Raw genomic sequence first — 19859 nt, forward strand, 5'->3', positions numbered from 1 at the left:
CCTGCATAGTTCTGCATAGTTAAGTTTAAGGGTAAAGTCAACATGCCTCTCGTTCTTTCTCTTTCCGTTTGGTGTTCGACTGTGAGACTGCCTGTCAAAGCCAACGATTGACTTCAATTGCACGCTCAATTATCCATCCAAAACCTCAACGTTCTCAGCCAGCCGGCACAAAATACTTACATACAAGCGGTTGTTCAGCTAGACTCGGGAAGGCACCACATTGGCTTCAGTCCCCGCTCCAGCAGGAACTTCCTGCCACGAGGCCAACGATCCTTCACGCGGCGGACCAAGTACTCTTCGTACAGGCGGCGGTCCCTAAGGAAGAGTCTGCGGAGACCAAAGGGCTCTACGCGATACCACCAACCTTCGTGCAGCGCCTTGCCCAGCCAGCGACGGTAACGATCCCCGATCCGCTCCACCAGGTCGGTCGCCAGCTCACGAAAAGCACACAGAGCTCGATACTGACGGCCCTTTCGGCGCTGATATTCGGTTGAACCGGGGAGTAAGGGCTGCCAGAAGGCGCGCTCCCACACGGCACGGCCATGCAGGCGCCAGAAGTCGTCCCAGCGCATGAAGAAGACGTCGAACGGGTCCTCTTCCCGCTTGAACCTGAAGGGCACTGCGAGGCAGCGAAACACAAAGCGCCACGGCTTCTTGGCCTCGATCTCCGCCATGTTCGAGCGGATCATGTTGTCTACCGCGTCCAGCGGCAAATAGTCACACTCCCACGACCACAGACGGCGTTTTCCAACCCTCTCGTCGTCTAATTCCTCTCCACTCTCATCCTTCTCACAGTCTTCTTCATCGCTGTCGAGCTCCTCTTCAGAACCCGAGGAAGAATCCGTGTTAGAGAGGGGAGCGAGGTCCCCGATCGGACACAAGTCCATCGCCCCCGATACGACCAGCCTCGACCGCCGCCTCGCGCTGTCCTGCTCGTCCGGCAGCTCTTCGTCGTCCGAGTCCATCACCATCACAGCGTCCAGCAGAGACGATGGAGGCACTGTTGGCTCTTGCTCGTCATCGCATTCCATCGCAACCACCACATCCGGCAGCGTAGCACGTGAGCCCCCAACCAGCTCCTCTCTGTCGTCATTGTCTGGGTCAATTGCACTCACCGCGTCCAGCAGAGCACAAGACGATGCGTCATCCCGATGCTCGGCAGCTGCGGTGGCTGACCCCGGAGAGACGCGAGCTCTCGGACAGAAGTTGACTCCCGGGTCACAAGCTTGCACGTAGAAGTCTCCGTTTGGGACACCTGCTGGAGTCTCCATAGCCTCTGGCTGGATTGATGGAGAGATCCGAAATGGTCGGATCTTTCGCTGTCCTGGAGGCGAAGGACGCGCTGTGAGCGAGTTCAAAGCCATCAGTCAGTCCACATCTCCATCAATCAGCGCTCGTGTGATGGCTCCAGACTGCGACCGAGCGCGTTCCTTACCGAGAGCGGTTCCTTACTTGAGAGCGGCCCGAGCAACGGCATCGAAAAGAACGTTGTGTGGCGCCTTCAACCGAGTACCGAGCCGAGCCAATTATTGCCCGAGAGAGTGGTCGCTGGCCTGTGCGTGGTTGCTGGCAGATATTGTTGGAGACCAGGAGCAATCAGAACAACACTGCTTGATGCCGTTCGCAATGTGTGGCTGCATTTCGGTGCGGTGAGGGTCGATCTGAATCGGCCATGACCAGCGCGCTAGTCACTTGATGACTGTTATCATTCGGGCGATAATACGTCCGGCAAAGAGGCGCTGTCCTTAACTTGAGGTTCGGTCGACTAGCTCGGTGGGAACCGTTATCCAAAAACTGGTTGGGTATCTCGCGTTGAGGCCGGACAAGCCCACCGAGCGCCAGGTGCCAACTCACGCCGTCCACGACAAACGAAGCAAGTGCCTGTCCCGAAAGATACCAAGTCCGGACGCGGGCCCTAGAAACGCGGTTGGGCTTTCCGACGTGAACGCGAAGCCATTACCGATGCCTGGTTTGAAAATGGTTTCCCACAGTACCCGTCGCTTTGGCGTTGCAAACGCGCGATGCACGCGGCGCGATGTTTGAAGCGCATGGCCCATGTGGGCGACTCGTCCTGCGTCTTTGGTCCGACGCCGCACACACAGTCATGTCTTGGTCCAAGACACGACAGTGTGTGCGGCGTCGGACCAAACGGTAGCAAAGCCTGCGGAGCCAGGACAACCGAACGAAATCCGTTCTCCAATTTGTGCATGGAGCATACTGTACCGGTAAAGCCTTGGATATCCGCAAGCGATTACGGTTGAGGACAGCAGACGACTGTTTTCCGTGAAGAAATAAGCAAGCTGTGGTGGCGATGGGCCCCATCATGGGGAAGGCCAAGTTGACAGCGAGTCAAGCGCTAAAAGAATCCATAGAGCAGGGGAACCATCGTGGCGGGCTCCGAGTTCCGCTTGGACACCTGCTGCTCTTCGACTTGCCTCCACTATGCGTCCCCATCGCGATCGCACCAAACCAGCACCGTTTAACCTGTTCCAAAACCTCTTGTATCTTATATTTCTATCTACGCCTCCTTCCTACAAACACTGTTTATCCACTCCCTCATACAACAATACCCCTCCATACCCCTTCATGAAACCAATCGTAATAGTCAGGATCTGTCATCCTAAAGGGATGCAAGCGCTCCCCCGGACCGGACAGTTCATAGACCGCTTCACGGCCGGAGTCGTGCGTGCCGGATATCACCGCCGGTCAGTCGCCTTTTGCAGCGCCAGCGCACACATCACACCCGATGGACGACGTGCATCGCCACCGGCGCTTCCCTCGGCCGCGCATGGGCTCGCGTGCCCGCGCACACACGGCCAGCAACTTGGTGGAGCTCGAGACGCTGTCGCCCTTCTCGGCCCTGGAGCGCCGCGCCGTGTCGCTCTCGGAGGACGAGGCGCAGGTGTGCGCGCGCCTGGCCGAACTGCTGTTGGCCGACGCGCTTACGGCCTACGACGCGCAGACGGCCCAACGTCAAGTGGATCTGCAGCTCTGGAAGCTCGTGAAGAAGAAGGACCAGCTGTGCGCGTACAAGCAGCGCAAGGACGCGACCCAACGCGCGGCCAGCAGCATCCAGCCCGGCCGGTGCCCGGCCAGCGAGACGGAGCTGCCGCTGCTGCTGGTCACGGGCCACGTGGCCGGCCACATGCACGACGCCATGTACGGCCTGACCAGCGCCACCACGCGCGCCATGAAGATGAACAGCGCGTACGCCGAGGACGCCCTGGAGGACGCCCAAGTGCTGGCCGCCATCGAAGGGCCGAGCATCGAGCAGCCCTTCCGCTTCCTGGGGCTCAAGTGGGCCGTGCGCCACGACGCCATGTCGGGCGTCGTCAAGCGCCGGGATTTGCTGTACCTTGAGGCCACGGGCGTGACCACCATGGCCAACGGAGACCGCGTGGGCTACCGCGTCATGCACTCCGTGAGCATCAAGGCGCTGGCCATGTTGGCCGCCACGAGCTTCTCGTCCTCAGTCATCCGCGCACGCACGTCCGTCGTGCAGTTGTTCCATCAGCAGCCACCGGCCGAGGGGACTGGAGGCCTCACCGGCACGCTCAATGTGTTCACGCGGGGCTACTACGACCCTCAGGGCGGCATGATGCAGTTCATGGCCGTGAACGCGGGCGCCGAGCTCTTGCTGCGCATGACGTTCTCGGTCGTGGACTGCGCGCACCTCAAGAAAATCGCCTTCGCGGCGCAGCAGGCTGGACGTCGACGCCGAGCGACGAGTCAGTTGCGCAAGACGACGTACGCTGATCGAGGCATGGGCGGCATTGAGGAGATAGGCGACGAAGACGCAGATGCCGTCATGGACGATGGAGCGTGGTCGACCAACTGCTCGTTGTGCGATCGTCGCGTGGGCAAGGTGCTCAACCGAAGCGGGGCGCCCTGCACCATTTGTGCCAAAATGGTGTGCTCGCGCTGCAGCGTCGTCAAGAAGCTGCGCTTCTCGCGGAGCGATGACGCCAACACGATGCACGATGGCGTGGATCTGGGCGGAAGCGTGGGCATCCATGAGTTTGAGCAGCCCGAGGCGTCTCTAGCCTCGACGGAGCGAAGTCGCAGTCGCAGCAGCAGCGGGGGTGGCGGGGGCAATATGAGTGACATTTGCCAGAAGGCGCTCAAGTTCTGCTTGCCGTGCGTGCTGCGCGCCAACCAGCGGAACGCCTCCCAGATTGTCGTGGAGGAGATCCTTGAGCAGACAAGCTTCGGACTTGTTACGCCTCACAGCACCATGGGTCGCCCAAGCAGCCGGTCGCGCCCGTCCTCGATGCGTCGGCGATCAACTCAAACTGGACGTCCATACAGCGCACGGCCTTCCCAAGCTTCATACGGCTCGCAGCAGTTCTCGCACTACGCGGCCTCTCCTTATTGTCAGCCGCGCCAGAAGGCTTTCAGCACTGCGGCATACATCCCAACAGGTGTGCACCGATCGTCCTCAGCTACCCCTCGCGTGGTGTTGTACGTCGAAGACCCGGCGGCAAGCTCGTCCGGATACAGCGCCGCCTGAGCAAGCGCAAGAAGCCACCTGCAGAGGGTGAGATAGTGTAGTATATTAACTGCTTTGATCCTGCGCCTTTCGAGACAGAAAGCGCTCGTCAAGGTCGATTGCTGAATAAAAAATGTATCCTGAGCAACGTAGCTCAAGAAGGACCTTTGTCCGCTGGAAGACCTTTGACTAGTTCATAATCCATTAACATCTTCTACACGGTTCACCTGCGGGTGCGCTGAGTTAGTTCTTCGGCGTGCACTTGCAGAGACGAGTAGCTTCGTGCAGTCAGCGTGCACCCGATGCAAAAGTTGAATGGCCGAATCACCACATTCTTCTCCGTTGCATCGATGACAAGCTTCTTGGTCACGCTGCACTTTGAACACACACGCTGTTTCCACATCGTAGTCAACGTCAGGAAACCTCACAAAACCCTCAAAGACACAGGCACGAACAAACCTTTTGGCAGATCTGGCAAAAGCTACCGGCGGTCGAGAAGATTCTCGCGAGTGATCTCTTGCACGATGCACAGTGATCGGACTCCTGTCGCTGAAGGCGGCGGTGCGTTGAAGACGACGAAGAGGACGAGTCCGATCGAGCGCTTGGAGAGTTGGGCAGCCCCACTGTCGTAGCTTCCAGCGCGTTCTTCCTCATGAGCCAGAAGAGCTTCTTCTTCTGCGCGGCGTCCATGGGTTTGCTTACGGACATAATGGACGTCGCCGTCTCCTGGATCATGAAGTAGTTCAAAGCGTGGCCACCAGGCTGCATCACAATCTGCACGAAGACGTCAACCTGGCCGTCCATCTGCCGATAGATCGTGCACATGGACATCCTGCCTCGAATGACGTCGTACTTGGATAGCTCGGGCAAGTCGCGATGTGGCACGGACTGGGTGATCGTGAAGCCGATGACCTCGCCGTGCGACGTCCTGGACAGACCGATACGCTGCAACAACAAGAAATCGCGGCGCTTGACCACAGATCCGAGGCCAGGGAAGCTGCGCAGGATCCAGGTGAGCCCCATGAACTGGAACGGGTCCTTCTCCGATGGGCGCTCGAAGGTGGCGAGCATGCCGATATCGTCGGCCAGGTCCTGCTCGTAGGCGCTACGGCGGCGGAATGAGGCCGCGTCGTCCACGTACGACCCGTACATGGCGTCCTCGAGCGTACCGGGCATCGTGGCCGTACAGATCATGACTGGAATCTTGGTCCCTGCTGCGAGCGCTGCACCAGGACCTGAGACCATCGTGCTGCTCACGGTCTCAACTGCCACAGTGGATTCATGACGAGCGTGGTAGACGGCACCGCTGGAACTGTTGCTACTGGAGCTGCCAAGGTCACTGTCCTTACTGAGGTCAGCGTCGGAAGTCGAGCGTTCTCTGTAGACCACGACGTTCTCCTTGGACTTGACCCTCTTCCAGCGGCGTGCATCAATGTGGCGCTTGCCCGTGTACAGGTAGTTCTCGTACTTGTCCAGCACCTCGGCCAGACAGGAATCGGAAATCCCGCGGTAGTGCTGTACGTCCTCCTTCGTGAACCGCAGGCGTGGCAGCGTACTGGATGATATGCAGCGAGAACTCATGGCGAATGGGTTCTCTCGGCGACAAGGCAAATGGACGAATGCTCGCCGCGAGACACTCAACTGCAGAGGGCACGAGGGTGGACCTCCGTCCCACGTGGACCGCAAGTCGATTGAAGACATATCTCGCGCACTTCGCCGAGATTTGTGGCGTCTGCGATCAAAGAGATCCGCTGACTCGTTGATGTCGCCGCGAGAACTGCCATGCTTGGTAAAGCGACGAGTACGCGAACGTGTTTAACGGCGCAGCGAGCTCTTGGACATGGCTCACTGGAGGCGTCATCGACTTCCGTACAGCGAGAGCTGGTCATCAAGGGTGCTACGTGGGGCGAGGCTATCCAAGCTTGAGCAGTGCGAGCCGTGTCAATCGACCGAGATCTCCACAACGCGCAGCAGCATGGCGTCGCCGACTCCGCACAAAGATCGGCGGCGGACCATAGACGAAGTTGACGCGCGTTCCTAAGCAACAGCCTGCACACGAGACACAACGCGACCGACCTCTCTGCCTTCCGCCCTTCACGGGCGAGTCGCCTCGTACCGGCTCCTTGTTGTTGGCATTGGCACCATTGCCTTTCTCGGCCGTCCATGGGTTCATTGTAACGGCCGGAACGACTAGGATTTTGTATACACGCGGAATCCATCCCGCCGTGCTGCTCGTGGTCAAATCGACAAGATGCTCGTGCCGCTGTCCCGTGTGCTGGTGGCGGCGCTGCTTGCCGGGGGTCTGGGCCGCCGCGGCCTCAAGAAGCAGTCACTGGACGTGTCGGGCGCGGCCGCCGCCTGCTTCGTGGGCTTCTTCACGCTCGCCGCGGGCTACCGCTTCGGTACGACCTAATTCCTACAGACTGGCCAAGTATCCGCTAACGTGCAACCGATGCAGGCCTCTTACTCCTGGGCTTCTACTTCTCCGGCAGCAAGCTCACCAAGGTGCGCGCGAGCGTCAAGCAGCAATTGGACGCCAACTACAAGCCGGGCGGTCAACGCTCGGCGGGTCAAGTGCTGGCCTGCAGCCTCTTGGCCACGCTCTTGGCCGTCTACTCGGTCGTGCAGTTCGAAGACGCCGACGTGGCACTCAACTTCCAGGACGCCCCAGGCCAGAGCTACTTGGTGGCCAGCTACATCGGCCACTACGCCTGCTGCGCGGCCGACACATGGGCGTCCGAGCTCGGGGTACTCAGCAAGAGCGAGCCGAGACTCATCACGACCTTGCGGCGCGTGCCGCCGGGCACCAACGGCGGCGTGTCCGTTCTGGGGCTGGCCGTGTCGGCCTTGGGCGGAGCGTTCATTGGGGCGCTGCACTACGCGGCGAGTCTGGCGTCCGGCACGGCGCAGCTCCAGGTGATCACACTGGGCGTCGTGACGGGGCTCTTCGGTTCGGTGCTGGACTCGGTGCTCGGCGCGACGGTGCAGGCCACGTACTTCGACCGGTCGACGCGCAAAATCTGCGATGAGTCATCCACTCACGCGGACGTGGAGCACGTGTGCGGTGCCAACCTGCTGAGCAACGAGCAAATCAACATCGTGTCCGTGCTGGTGACCACCGCCGTCAGCGGCTTCGTGGCGACGTTCCTGTTCCCATGATCAGTAACGTGGCGTGGCAGATGCTGAAGATTTACTGCTGCTTGGTAGCTTGAACTTGCAGTCGCCGACGTCAAGTCACTGCATGTAGCGAAGCAACAACACCACGCCGTCCGAAATCTACGTAAGTTCAAATGTTACGTTCATGCACCTGGTTGCCTAAGACACCAGCGGCTCTCATCACCTCGATTGCAGTCAGGTCACGTCCACAACCCGACGAAGTTGCAGCGTCCTGCCTCTCCGTCGGTGGTACTTGCATTGGCTTGCTTCTCTGCGGTCAACGGAGACATGGTGGTCACTCTCCAAGTGGAAGCCCAGTTCTCAAGTCGACTCGCGAAAGAAGAAGCTTCTCGAACGCAATAGCAGACTTGCAATGGCCAGGACGTCGCGTACCTTCAACGGTTCGACGGTGCTCCCTCAAGTGGAACTAACCGATGACGACGCGCTCGAGTATCGCGGTATCGCCGACGAAAGCTTCCGCGAAACGCGTGCGCTGTATGAAACCTTTTTGTACGAGAGGAAGCAGTCGCTCGATTCGCGCCGATGGAAGCACGTCCGGACCAAGGGCGCCATGAAAGTGTACCGCAAACGATCGGGTAGTATCGACACGGACTCGACTTCAACTGCGTCGACGACGGCAGCAGCGATTCCGGGAGAATCGGCGTCCTCTACGTCGTCCGCTGACCCTTTCGAGGTGGAAGACGACGCACTGCTGATCGGACCTGCGTCGTCGCTTTCGGTGGCCACCAAGATCCCCGTCGTGCTGTGTACGGGAACTGTTCAGGGGAAACTGGACGACGTCATGTACGGCAACTTCGTGCAGGACACGACCTCGCTTCGGAGGCGGAGCATCTACGCCAAAGACGGCATGGACGACTTGGTGATGCTGGGGACGCTCGAGGGTCCTACCGAGACCAATCCGTTCGACTTCCTGGGCGTTGCTTGGCTGCTCTACTCCGCGCCAGGGCTCGGAGCTATCGTGAAGCAGCGAGACTACGTCGTGTTGGTGAACACAGGCTTTGCAACCACCTCGCGTGGGGAGAGCCTCGGGTACGGCATTGCCCAGTCCGTACCTCACCCTGGTCTACCAGAGTTGAAACACCTCGACATCGTGCGAGCGAGCATGTCGTTCTGCGTCATCTATCGACAACAGAGCGACCAACTGGTGGAGTCTTTCGCGCACGCAGTGGTCGACCCTCGAGGCACGCTCATGTCGTTTTTCGCGCTGCAAGAAATTGCAAACAGTATCGTGGGCATGGGAGCTCCGATGGAGTGCGCTGAAGGCAAGAAGTTGCGCTGGTACGTGCACAAGACAGCGGCGGACAATCGAGCTCTGGACTCCAGCAAAGCCTTCGCAGCGTCGAAATCTTCTTCCTCGTCGTCGTCTTCTGCAGCGACGGAACAGTCGACTGCAACGCGGATACACGAGAGTGAAGACTCGAACGTGTGTTCATATTGCCACAAGACCATCGGCAAACTCTTCTCAACTCAAAGCGTGCAATGCACAGTCTGTCATGAGGTACGTTCTGGTCTTTGTTGATGTATTGACCATTGGTGGAGACTAACGTTTGTGATGTCGTGTAGTGCGTATGCAAGCATTGTAGTGTTAGTAAGGAGCTAGTGGTGCGATCGAGTCACGCCAAGTCAGGCATGACAGCTCACGCCTACAGTTTCTGTCTCGGCTGCTTCTTAGCTTCTAGGAATCTCTCAACCGTGGATATACAACGTGAAGAAGCAGTCTACAAGCGTTTGGATGGTCGGTGAAGGCAGAAAACTAACTATTGTCCGACGAAATATGACGTGGAGAGATGGAGGAACATCTCAGAGAACATGAACGAAATGTTTATCCATGGATACGTTCAAAAATCTTACGACCAACTCGAGCTGAGCTATTGTGCGCTCGACGTGAAGACTAACGTAGGTATTTTACCACCTCTTCGCCAGTCACCTCGCAGTACTGCCGCTCGAACTGGAAGCCGTACGTCGGAACTCCAGCCGAGCGCAGCAGTTGCTGGTCCAGCATTTGACTTGTCGTAGCATCCACTGCCTCTTCCTCGCGTCTCTGTTCCGTGCTGCTACGATTTGCAACTGCCAGTCGCCGCTCCTCGAGCTCCTAGTGCGTCTCGGTGTGCAATTTGCTGCAGATTGTCCTCCAGCTGCCGCTTTTGCGCGCGCAGCAGATCCGTCTGCAGTAGCACACGGCCGAACGTCGCGGACGGCGAGTCATGCGCGCCGGCGGCGGCGACGAGAGACTAGTGTCGTCCTGGTCATCGGCTTCCGGCTCGTCGTTGTGGATGGAGGTGGACACGAGGAGGACGGACTTGCGACGGAGGACGATGCCACCAGAACGTGCGGACACCAAGTGGCGACCGGCGAGCAATCAAACGCGGGCGGACGGCTCGGGGATCTGGCATTCGCCAGTGGTGCTGGTAGCGGATTGAAGGCGCGACTCGCAGTCTCTATCGGCAGCGGAGATGGATCGGCAACAAAGTCCTCGGGGTAGCAATGCAGCATTGAAGTCGGCGCCACCATGGTGGACAATCACCCAAGTGACAGGCCCAGCTGGCGAAAACGCACATGCTCGACCGCGAACATTTGTCAGCGCTGGCAAGAACAAAGCGTCGGTAAAGCTGGAGCCGGACTGGTACGACAACGCGGACGATTTTCGTGGAAAATGGTCTTGTTCACGGTGGACTATTCCCTGGCGCTGGTGGTGCAGTGCTTGGGCCGCGATCCGTCTCAAACGCTGTGGGCTACTCAACAGCCCGGCTCACAGTTGAATTCACTCCGCCGTGCAATCGACAAGCGCCACCAAGCCCTCCCTGAAGGCTCTGCAGCTTACCTCCATGTCCCCAGGCTCCAGGTACGTTTTGTTTTCTCGCTTGGTTGTTGCGGTGCGACCACTCACCACAGCTACCAATTCGCTCCGTAGTGATCTCGAAGCCATGGACCCCGCCGTACTCGAGGCTCCCTATCGCAAGTCGAGTCAAATGACTCGCCGACCAGTGCACCACCGAGTCATGGGCACGCTCTCCATCGTGGCGGTGACGTACTTCTTCGGTTGTGGTGGGCCACTTGGGTCAGAGCCGATCATCTCCTCGACTGGCCCTGCTATTGGCCTCCCAGCCATGGTGCTCTACCCGTTGCTCGTGACGGGGCCGTACGCCTACATCGTGGTAGAGCTGTGCTGTGCTTTCCCGGAAGACGGTGGCTTCGCTATCTGGGTACTCAACGCGTTCGGCCCGTTTTGGGGCTTTCAAGTCGGCTACTGGTCCTGGATCGCCGGGATCTTCAACACAGCACTGCTACCTGGGTTCTTGTTGCAGATCCTGGACGATTCGTACGGCGTCTCCTTTGAATCGGACGTCGCTGAGTACGCGGTCAAGACGGCGCTCGCTATCCTCTTCACATTGCCTAGTGTTCTCGGCACGAAGGTGGCCTCACGCAGCTGTGTGGTTCTACTTGTCTGCGTGCTGCTTCCGGTTCTGGTCTTCACGGTGTGGGCGTACTCACGTGCTCGGGACTACGTAGACCTGACGGAGGTTCGCCACGAGAGCATCCAGGAACACGCGGGAGACAACATCCAAGTCGGCAAGAAGGCCATCGACTGGGCACTACTGCTCAACACGCTCTTCTGGAAGTACGACGGGATCAATATCGCGTCGGTGTTTGGAGGAGAAGTGGCCAACCCGGCCGGCGTGTACTCGCGCGCAGTCGCTCTCACGGTTGCCCTCACGGTGCTGACGTATCTAGTGCCGATGCCGGCGGCAATCATTGTGGACGACCCCAACTGGACATTCTTCACGCGAGACTCGTACCCCAAAATTGCAGAGTCGATCGGCGGACCCGTACTCAAAGCTCTCTTCGTCTTCTCGTCGTGCTGTGCTGCAGCGGGGTTGTTCATTTCGGGCATTTTCTGCGAAGCCTTCCAGTTGGCAGGCATGGGGGAGTCCCACTTGCTCCCTGCTTGCTTCGCGTGGCGCAGTACTAACTTCGACTCCCCTTACGTTTCGATCGGCATCACAGCAGTGTTCACCATTGCCTTGCTGGGGGTGGACTTCGACGACCTGCTGCCGATGACCAACGTCTTCGCGAGTGCTGTGCAGCTACTCATAATGCTGGCAGCTATTCGCCTTCGCAAGCTATTGCCGTACATCCCTCGCCCGGCGAAGGTCCCTGGGGGCAAGAGCGCCATCGCTGCGTTGGCCGTCCTGCCATCAATCATGCTCTGTTACATCGTCTTGGACGCCTTCTCCAATCTGACGTCCACGATGATCATCTTGGCGTTCCTGTTACCCGGACTCGCCTACGGGCTTTACGAGCGTCACCGCAGCCAGCCTAATGGTTTCTTCTGCGTCGTCTTCTACTAGACGAAACAAGACGAGGCGCTAGCAATATTTGTTTAATCATGAGTTTGCTTTCGATCGGATACTAAGTTTGCGCGTCAGACTCGACAACATCGACACGAGGAAGCGTTCAGACTGAATGACAGTGTTTCCACGTGAGTCAAGACGTGATATTGGCACACGACCATGATTCCTGCGTGATTAATGGAAAAGACAAGGGAGACCATCGACCGAAAGCCGGAGAGACGTTGAAAGCGTGTTCATGGAAGAATGGTTGCCTGCCCTGCTCCTCGTGCACGTTGATTAACCGGTTAGTCTTCGACACACAACACAACTTGCCGGCTTGTGCACTCACGACATCAACATCTTTGGACGTTGCCAGCAGAAGAAAGCGATAATGACCATGACTGCCGGGTTTGTGTAAGTTCTAGTGGACTTCTCCAAGAACCCGAATACCAATTGTGCTCATGGTTCCTATTCGTTCCTTCTAGCAGTGACATCGAGTGCCTGGACACTGCCGTTCTGGATGCTGATGGCGCGTACAGGAAGTCGAACGGGGCCCCGATGCACCATCGCATCATGGGTACGCTCTCCGTCGTGGCGGTGGCGTACTTCTTCGGCTGCGGTGGGCCTCTGGGCTCGGAGCCGATCATCTCCTCGGCTGGTCCAGCTATTGGACTCCCAGCGATGGTGCTCTACCCGTTGCTCGTGACGGGGCCGTACGCCTTCATCGTGGCGGAATTGTGCTGCGCGTTTCCTGAAGACGGAGGCTTTACGGTGTGGGTCTTCAACGCTCTCGGGCCGTTCTGGGGCTTCCAGGTCGGCTACTGGTCCTGGATCGCGGGCATCTTCAACACAGCGTTGCTACCGGGCTACCTCCTCGAGGTTCTGAGCGACTACTACGACGTCTCCATCTCGTCGGGCGTCGCTTCGTATGCTGTCAAAGTGGCGCTTGCACTCTTGTTCACATTCCCTTGCCTCGTGGGCACTCGAGTCGTGTCTCGCACCTGCGTGCTCCTGCTAGCTCTCGTATTGCTGCCAGTGTTGGTCTTCACCATTTGGGGGTACTCACGAGCGCGTGACTTCGGAGACCTCTTCGAAGTTCGACACGAGACCAACATCATCCTCGAGGACAGGGGCGACGACGAGCAGGTGGGCGCCGTGGAGATCGACTGGGCACTGCTGCTAAACAGCCTCTTCTGGGCTTTCGACGGCATCAACATGGCCTCGGTCTTCGGCGGCGAGGTGTCCAACCCCGCGCGCGTGTACCCTCACGCCATCGCGTTCACCGTGGGGCTGACGCTGATAACGTACCTGGTCCCCATGCCGGCCGCCATTCTCGTGGACGACCCCAACTGGACCTACTTCACGCATGACTCGTACCCGGCACTCGCCGACGCCATCGGAGGCTCCGTGCTCAAAGCTTTCTTTGTCTTCTCGTCCTGCTGCTCCGTCGCGGGGCTGTTCGTGTCCGGCATCTTCTGCAAGTCGTTCCAGCTCTCGGGCATGAGCGACGTGCAGCTCCTGCCACACTGCTTCGCGTGGCGCAGCACGCGCTTTGATGCGCCGTACGTTTCCATCAGCATCACCGCATTGTTCACGATCGCGCTGCTGGGCGTGGACTTTAACGACCTACTGCCGATGACGAATGCCTTTGCTGGGGCGGTGCAGCTCCTGATCATTCTAGCGGCGATTCGCCTGCGCAAACTGCTGCCGTATATCCCTCGACCCGTCCGAGTCCCCGGCGGCAAACGGATGCTCTCGCTTCTTGCAGTCCTGCCCACAATCGTGCTCTGCTACATCGTGTTCGACACGTTCCGCAGCATGACGTCGACGCTCATCATCCTGGCGTTCTTGGTGCCTGGCGTGGCGTACGGACTCTACGAGAGAAGCCACAATCACACCCAGCTCAATGCTTAAAATGCTGCCTCGTAGCGGACTCACCTCGCAGTTGTCGGTTGTCAATGTCATGTACTCCACCTCGCTCTCGTCTTGCCTTTGCCTCTGGGGAAGCCGTGCACGAACAGACTTGGTGCCAACTGCTCGATGCCGATCGCGACGCCAGGTCGGACATGCAACCAGGTCAGGGCCCTCTCCACTTCAACGAGGACGCTTTCACTAGGATGCCTCCTTCCTTATCCAGCTAGATTTGAACCCAGTCGACCTGGCGCTAGGATACATTGCGAGCTGGAGAAGGACGCAGACATCGGCCCCATTTCGATGCAGACCTCACACGGTCTTGGCCACCGCGTCACATATTCACCGAATGCTAGTGCGTGGTCCTGCCGTGCTACCCTCAACGCTGCGCTTCTCCGGCCAAAGTCTCCGCAGTCTTCAACTCGCCGCGAAGCAGACACACCAACGCACCACCATGAGCTCCAGCTCGGGCTTCCCGATCGCGCGCGCGCAGCTGCCCAAGGTGTCGCTTTCGAGGCACGAGCAGATGGCGTTCAAGCGCATGGTCACACGCATGCTGCAGAACACAGTGCACGAGTTCGACCGACACACGCACGCCAGCAGAGGAGACGTGGACACCTCCAAATGGAAAGTGGTGGGGTCGAGAGACGGCCTCCAAGTCTATCGCGAGCGTGAAGCAGGGGCGACGGGCGCCGCAACGGCGGACGCGCTGCCCCGCGGCTCCACCGTCGCACCGCTGACACCACCCGGGGTGCTGCTGACAGGCTTCGCGCGGGGCAAAGTCGAGAACGTACTGGACGCAGTGACCACAAAGTCACAGGAGGACCTGGCGCTCTTGCTCAGCTTCATGCACCACGAAAGCGTGGTCGACTGCGCCGTGCTACATACGATCGAGGCACCAACAGAGAGCGACCCATTCCACTTCCTAGGCATCAAGTACTGCGCGCGTAGAGCTCCTGCAGCAGGTTCCAGACTCGTTAAGCATCGAGACTCGGTGTATCTCGAGTTCACGGGATACACCGAGACGGCGCGAGGCGAGCGACTGGGATTCAATCTCATGCACTCGGTGGAGTTAGCAGAGTTCCCGCCGCTGACAGCTAGAAACTCAACGCGAACGTTGCATTCGGTGCGATACTTGTATCGCCAGCTGAGCGAGAACGTCGTGGAGGTCTTCATGCAGGGCGACGTGGATGTCTCTGGGATGGCTTTCACGGCGTACACGAACGATGCGCTCTTTGGTCTCTCGACGTTGGTGGCGTGTGCTGAGGCGAAGCGCCTCACGCAGATGTGGAGAGCCCAACAGGCTCGGAACGACAGCCAGAAGCAGCGCAAATGGCAGGCCAAGCGGGGGTCGACGGCGTTGGAGTGCAGCATGTGTCGACAGAAGCAGAAGCTGTTTGGTGGGGCGTCGCTGGCGGCATGCGAGCTCTGCGCCAACTCGATCTGCACACGATGCCGCTCGGACAAGAAGGTCTTCGAACCGGATGCGAACGGGATTATAGGCAAGTTCAGGAAGGTGTCGGCGTGCAAGTGCTGCATCCTGGCAGCGAACAAGGCGCGCTCGCAACCGGAGGAGCCTCAGATGCGGATCGTCATGTCCGAGCACCTCCAGCGTGATCGCGAAGGCTCGCGCGTCCGTCGTCGAGGAACTTCATCCCCAGGCAGCTTAGGGACGCGCTCGCGCGCGGACTCTAACTGTCCGTCGGCATTCTCCGGGGAATTCTCACAGGCACAACAAGTAAACGTTCGACTTAGGAACGAAAGCCAGGCCAGTACTGCAAGCACTGAGAGCTTCAGCAGCTCTCGAGAGTGCCCCGTCGTGCCAGTGTCCCTTATGGGCATGCATGTTGATGCTCATGAGTATCAGCTGGTGTATACTTTCATCGACCAGCAGGTGGAGCTCCACCAGCAGCGGCGAGTGAATATAGTCAAGACATCAACCGAGAGAGCTCATCCCACCCAGCAGGTTGGCGGGCAGAAGCAGCAGCAGTTGCAGTTGACGCTCCGTGATCACCACCTGCAGTCTTCCGACCTGACTCCAAACAGACAGCAAGCTCTAGTAGCTTGCTCTCGCCACAGTACATTGCGGCGAGTGGCATCTACAGGCTCGGCCGGAGACTACAGTACCGGTGACACCCACGCCGCTCCGTCTTCGCAGCAGAGTGACCTGTACGCTCGCATGGTGGAGCTCAACCGTGTGGCTGAGTCGACGTACAACACGACGCAGGATAACAACGTCTACCTCTCGCAAATGCGCTCAAGGAGGAGAGGCACCTCAGTATCTCGCTATTACAATAGCTGCATGTAGCATGACTAACAGCTCAATACACAGGTACACGTACAACGAAACTAGTTGCAGTTGAAGTGGGCGCTCAAGGTCGCGACCAGACCAGACCCCATCGGAAAGGCCTCAACGCGAAAGAGATCTCGGTGAGCTTGGTGAGTTTGGGCTCACGTCGGATCTCCACCAAGATCGGCAACGCTAGGATAGTCTTCAGCGGGAAGGGAGCGCCGCTTCTCGAGAACCAGCTTGGCTCGATGTCCCAGGCGACTTGAATCAAGTCTTGATCGCTTGATCACTTGGTGAAAGGCTTCGGATACACATGTGGATCCCCTCTATTGTTTCGACTCCGGCATGGACGCCAGCACCTGGCCGCCATCACATTCGCCAGACATAAAGGTGGCCATTTGGCGGAGCGCTCCCAATGCTTTGCTAACGTTAGGGACCTCGCCGATTACGGGCGGCGGCATTCAGCTTTCAGCTCGCATGTCCGACAAGTCGGTGAGCAAAGAAAGCGAGTGAATCCCGACGTGCGAGATAAAGGGACCCGCATACCACGGCAAGAACCATCTGCACGCGGCCGATCTCGCTTGAGAACGCGCACTCTTGCTCTCGTCCAGACCCACGGGGCTGCTGCCTTCCTGCAGGTTCAACGGACTCGCTAGTCCTGCCTCTTCGAGGGAACGAACGCTCCGGTCCATTGTCCAAGTGAGCCCATGGCGCCGAGCTTCCCGATCTCGAGGCTGCTGCTGCCCAAGGTCAAGGTCTCGCCCGAGGAGCACCGCCTAGCCAAGCAGATGATGACCAGCATGCTGCGCCACACGGTGCAGGCCTTCGAGCACTTTGCGTACGACGCGCAGGGCGTCGTGGACGTGGCGCGCTGGAAGCCCATCGGCTCGCAGGACGACCTCAAGCTGTACAGGGAGCGGGTCGCCGGCGCCACCAGCTCCGGCTTGGCGGTGGAGCTCGGACCCGATGCCATGCTGCCCAACAGCGACTCGGTGGCTGCATTGGCGTCGCCAACCATGATGATGACCGGGTGCTGTCCCGGCAGCGTGGCCAACGCCATGAGCGCGGCCATCTCCCAGACGCAGGACGATCTGTCGCTGCTGGTCAACTTCATGCACGAGGACGTGGCCGACTGCGCCGTGCTGCACACCATCGAGTCCCCGACAACGGAGAAGCCGTACCAGTACTTGGGCTACAAGTACTTCGTGCGCAAGTCACCGGGCGCGCCCGGCCTCGTGAAGCACCGCGACTCGCTGTACCTCGAGTTCAGCGGCACGTGCACGACGCGAGACGGGGAAGTGCTGGGCTTCGTCGTGCTGCACTCGGTGAACGTGCCGCAGTTCCCCGACTTGACCACGTACAACTCGATCCGTGCGCTGCAGTCGGTCCGCTACTTGTACCGCCAACGCAGCCACGAGGTGGTGGAGGTGTTCATGCTCGGCAACTTGGACGTCTCGGGCATGGTGATCAAGCCCATCGCAGGCAAGCTGGCGCAGATCACCTTGTTCGCGCTGGTGCAGCTCACAGACTGCGCGGAAGCCAAGAAACTCACGCACATGATCCACGAGCGACGGCCGTCCGTGCTGGTGCGCTCTCGCCATCCAGACGCCGACGAGTGCCAGCTCTGCGGCCGAACTCCCAAGAAGAGTAGCCTGCTCAGCTCCAGCTCCAAGCTGCTGGTCAAGTGCGAGTGCTGTGGGCTCTTCGCGTGCTCGACTTGCCGCGACACTAAGAGGATCTACGTGCCAAACGGCGACCACGTCCTGGGCAAGTTCCAGAAGGTGCCCATTTGCATGACGTGCATCGTCGAGGCCAACAAAACACTGCGCCAACCGCCTCCGACCCCAGTTGCGTCTTCTCAAGCCCCCGCCAACGTCAGGAGTCAACAGCACACGAATTCGGGCTCAGGTGCAGGATCGTCGAGTCGACGCCGCAGCCGCAGCCCCGTTCACGCCGACCCGCTGAGCGCTCGGTCAGACAAAAGCGTCTCGGCGGCTGTGGCCTCCGTGTCTGCTGCAGTCGCTAACATGGAGGTTCGTCCCAAGTCGTCGTCGTATTCCTCAAGCTCCTCAGTTGGTTCGTACTCGTCGGCGATTGCGTCGACTCCAGTTGCACGCACGAGTCCGACGCGCTCCCCACCTCGACAGCAAGCTCGAGCGTACTCTGGGAACTGCCGCTCCGGGAACCCGAGCTGGGATCACTCGCCACGAATGCGGACGAGCCTGACTGTAGACATTGCACCTGCTGCGGTGTCGCCCATGCAGCCACAAGACGCCAGAGCGGACTTGTCTAGGTCTCCAACACGACACGCGGTCGTCCGCTACGACAGCTCGGGCAAGCCGCCTGTACCAGCCTCCAACTTGTCACCGCACCGAACGTCCGGAGGCACAACCGGCAGCAGCAATCGGTCGTCGCGTTCGCACTCGACGGGGAACTCCCCGCGCTGCTCTCCTCAGGACGCGATGTACGCGCGTCTCCTGGAGCTCAACGATGTGGCCGAACAGACCAGCGCGTACGTGACGTCTCGAGGTCGTCGAATGTCGTAGGGAGGGAAAAGTGATTGATGAAGAAGTAAGTGTTAAGGTAGAGCTGGTAGTCTCGGCAGCTACGAATAATATTATTCACGCGTTCAGGTTGAAGTGCCGCTGGCCTTGAAGTTGCTCCATCGAGGTCGATTTCGCTGCGAGAACTGCAACCACGCTGCAGGATCTCTTGTTGAAGCCATCTTGTAGACAAGATACTTTGCTCTCTGATCGGCGGTAAGTGGAGCCAAGCCGAGCGTGACACTGCCATCACGCCAACGTAGCAGTGTCGGCAGGCGCTGACACGAGTGGCAGTGCAGGCAGCAACGGTCACTTCAAGCGCCATGCTCAGGTCATCTTGTATGTCGACTGCCGTCGTACTTGAGGCACCAACGGATACAGGGTGGCCATCTCACCGAAAGCAACAGCGCCATGAAGGCTGCAGAGAACGGAACAACGAGGCAAATCGCCTCGCAGCCATTTCACTGTCATTGCCGCATAGTCGCCGCGCTGAAATGACGTCGCGGAATGCTCATGAGCCGCAACACCAAGCCAAGTCGAATGGGGATCCAAGTCGTCGAGCTTCGCACGTATCGCGTAGCTGCTGTCTGTGAACGGAATCAAGAGAGTTGGCCGCAGCGTTGACTGTCCAACGAGCAAAAGCTGCCTGCAGGCAAGTCTGGGATGTCGTTCAGCCGTTTTAGGAACACCGTTCACCCTGATTAGTCGTGCTTCGAATGGTGTAACATGTGGATAGGCATTCGTTGGCGCGGAACGCGGTTCCGATTGATCACTTGGCCGTGCTATTGGGCTCGTAACTTACGACCAGAACTCGGGCTCTTGCAGACTGGGACAAACTCCGCAAGGATACACGCGGATTCACACACCGTATCCGATAGAGTCTGTGCCTTGGCAGCGTTAGTTTTTGCAGTTTCACCATCTCGAGGATCTCCTTCGGAATGTCCCGCCTTCAGATCACCTGGTCCGAAGCAAAGCACCCTGCCAAGGCTCGGAGAACGTTGTCATGCCCCGCCTTGCCTTGTTCGGCAATGCATCCAGTGCCAGGCTTCCGCGTGCCATAATCTGATCCGCTCGCGCTTTCGGTGCTCTGGGTCTCACTTCTGGAATTGCCAGCAACA

The 19859-nt window shown here is 59.0% G+C and overlaps 9 protein-coding genes across 9 annotated transcripts; 7 read left to right on the forward strand and 2 right to left on the reverse strand.

Annotated features, from left to right (window-relative positions):
- Positions 1 to 194: 194 nt before the first annotated feature.
- Positions 195 to 1477, reverse strand: KRP23_12644 (uncharacterized protein; the record flags this gene model as incomplete). Its single annotated transcript, XM_067883286.1, has 3 exons — positions 195 to 1096; positions 1177 to 1342; positions 1436 to 1477. The coding sequence occupies 3 exons, from the start codon at positions 1475 to 1477 to the stop codon at positions 195 to 197; spliced, it is 1110 nt and encodes a 369-aa protein (XP_067739552.1).
- Positions 1478 to 2746: 1269 nt separating this feature from the next.
- Positions 2747 to 4510, forward strand: KRP23_12645 (uncharacterized protein; the record flags this gene model as incomplete). Its single annotated transcript, XM_067883287.1, has 1 exon — positions 2747 to 4510. One exon carries the CDS (start codon positions 2747 to 2749, stop codon positions 4508 to 4510), a length of 1764 nt encoding a protein of 587 aa, XP_067739553.1.
- A 202-nt stretch (positions 4511 to 4712) lies between these two features.
- On the reverse strand, positions 4713 to 6070 carry KRP23_12646 (uncharacterized protein; the record flags this gene model as incomplete). The annotated part of the gene is made up of 2 exons (XM_067883288.1): positions 4713 to 4880; positions 4949 to 6070. 2 exons carry the CDS (start codon positions 6068 to 6070, stop codon positions 4713 to 4715), a joined length of 1290 nt encoding a protein of 429 aa, XP_067739554.1.
- Positions 6071 to 6740: 670 nt separating this feature from the next.
- Positions 6741 to 7648, forward strand: KRP23_12647 (Transmembrane protein 19; the record flags this gene model as incomplete). Its single annotated transcript, XM_067883289.1, has 2 exons — positions 6741 to 6891; positions 6948 to 7648. 2 exons carry the CDS (start codon positions 6741 to 6743, stop codon positions 7646 to 7648), a joined length of 852 nt encoding a protein of 283 aa, XP_067739555.1.
- Positions 7649 to 8018: 370 nt separating this feature from the next.
- On the forward strand, positions 8019 to 9409 carry KRP23_12648 (uncharacterized protein; the record flags this gene model as incomplete). Its single annotated transcript, XM_067883290.1, has 2 exons — positions 8019 to 9164; positions 9230 to 9409. 2 exons carry the CDS (start codon positions 8019 to 8021, stop codon positions 9407 to 9409), a joined length of 1326 nt encoding a protein of 441 aa, XP_067739556.1.
- Positions 9410 to 10590: 1181 nt separating this feature from the next.
- Positions 10591 to 12015, forward strand: KRP23_12649 (Polyamine transporter RMV1; the record flags this gene model as incomplete). The annotated part of the gene is made up of 1 exon (XM_067883291.1): positions 10591 to 12015. One exon carries the CDS (start codon positions 10591 to 10593, stop codon positions 12013 to 12015), a length of 1425 nt encoding a protein of 474 aa, XP_067739557.1.
- Positions 12016 to 12388: 373 nt separating this feature from the next.
- KRP23_12650 (putative polyamine transporter) lies at positions 12389 to 13911 on the forward strand (the record flags this gene model as incomplete). The annotated part of the gene is made up of 2 exons (XM_067883292.1): positions 12389 to 12411; positions 12486 to 13911. The coding sequence occupies 2 exons, from the start codon at positions 12389 to 12391 to the stop codon at positions 13909 to 13911; spliced, it is 1449 nt and encodes a 482-aa protein (XP_067739558.1).
- A 451-nt stretch (positions 13912 to 14362) lies between these two features.
- On the forward strand, positions 14363 to 16216 carry KRP23_12651 (uncharacterized protein; the record flags this gene model as incomplete). Its single annotated transcript, XM_067883294.1, has 1 exon — positions 14363 to 16216. One exon carries the CDS (start codon positions 14363 to 14365, stop codon positions 16214 to 16216), a length of 1854 nt encoding a protein of 617 aa, XP_067739559.1.
- Positions 16217 to 16905: 689 nt separating this feature from the next.
- Positions 16906 to 18744, forward strand: KRP23_12652 (uncharacterized protein; the record flags this gene model as incomplete). The annotated part of the gene is made up of 1 exon (XM_067883295.1): positions 16906 to 18744. One exon carries the CDS (start codon positions 16906 to 16908, stop codon positions 18742 to 18744), a length of 1839 nt encoding a protein of 612 aa, XP_067739560.1.
- Positions 18745 to 19859: the final 1115 nt, after the last annotated feature.

The sequence above is a fragment of the Phytophthora ramorum genome (genome assembly GCF_020800215.1).
Source record: "Phytophthora ramorum isolate Pr-102 chromosome Unknown Phyram_PR-102_s0015, whole genome shotgun sequence".
Lineage (NCBI taxonomy): Eukaryota > Oomycota > Peronosporomycetes > Peronosporales > Peronosporaceae > Phytophthora > Phytophthora ramorum.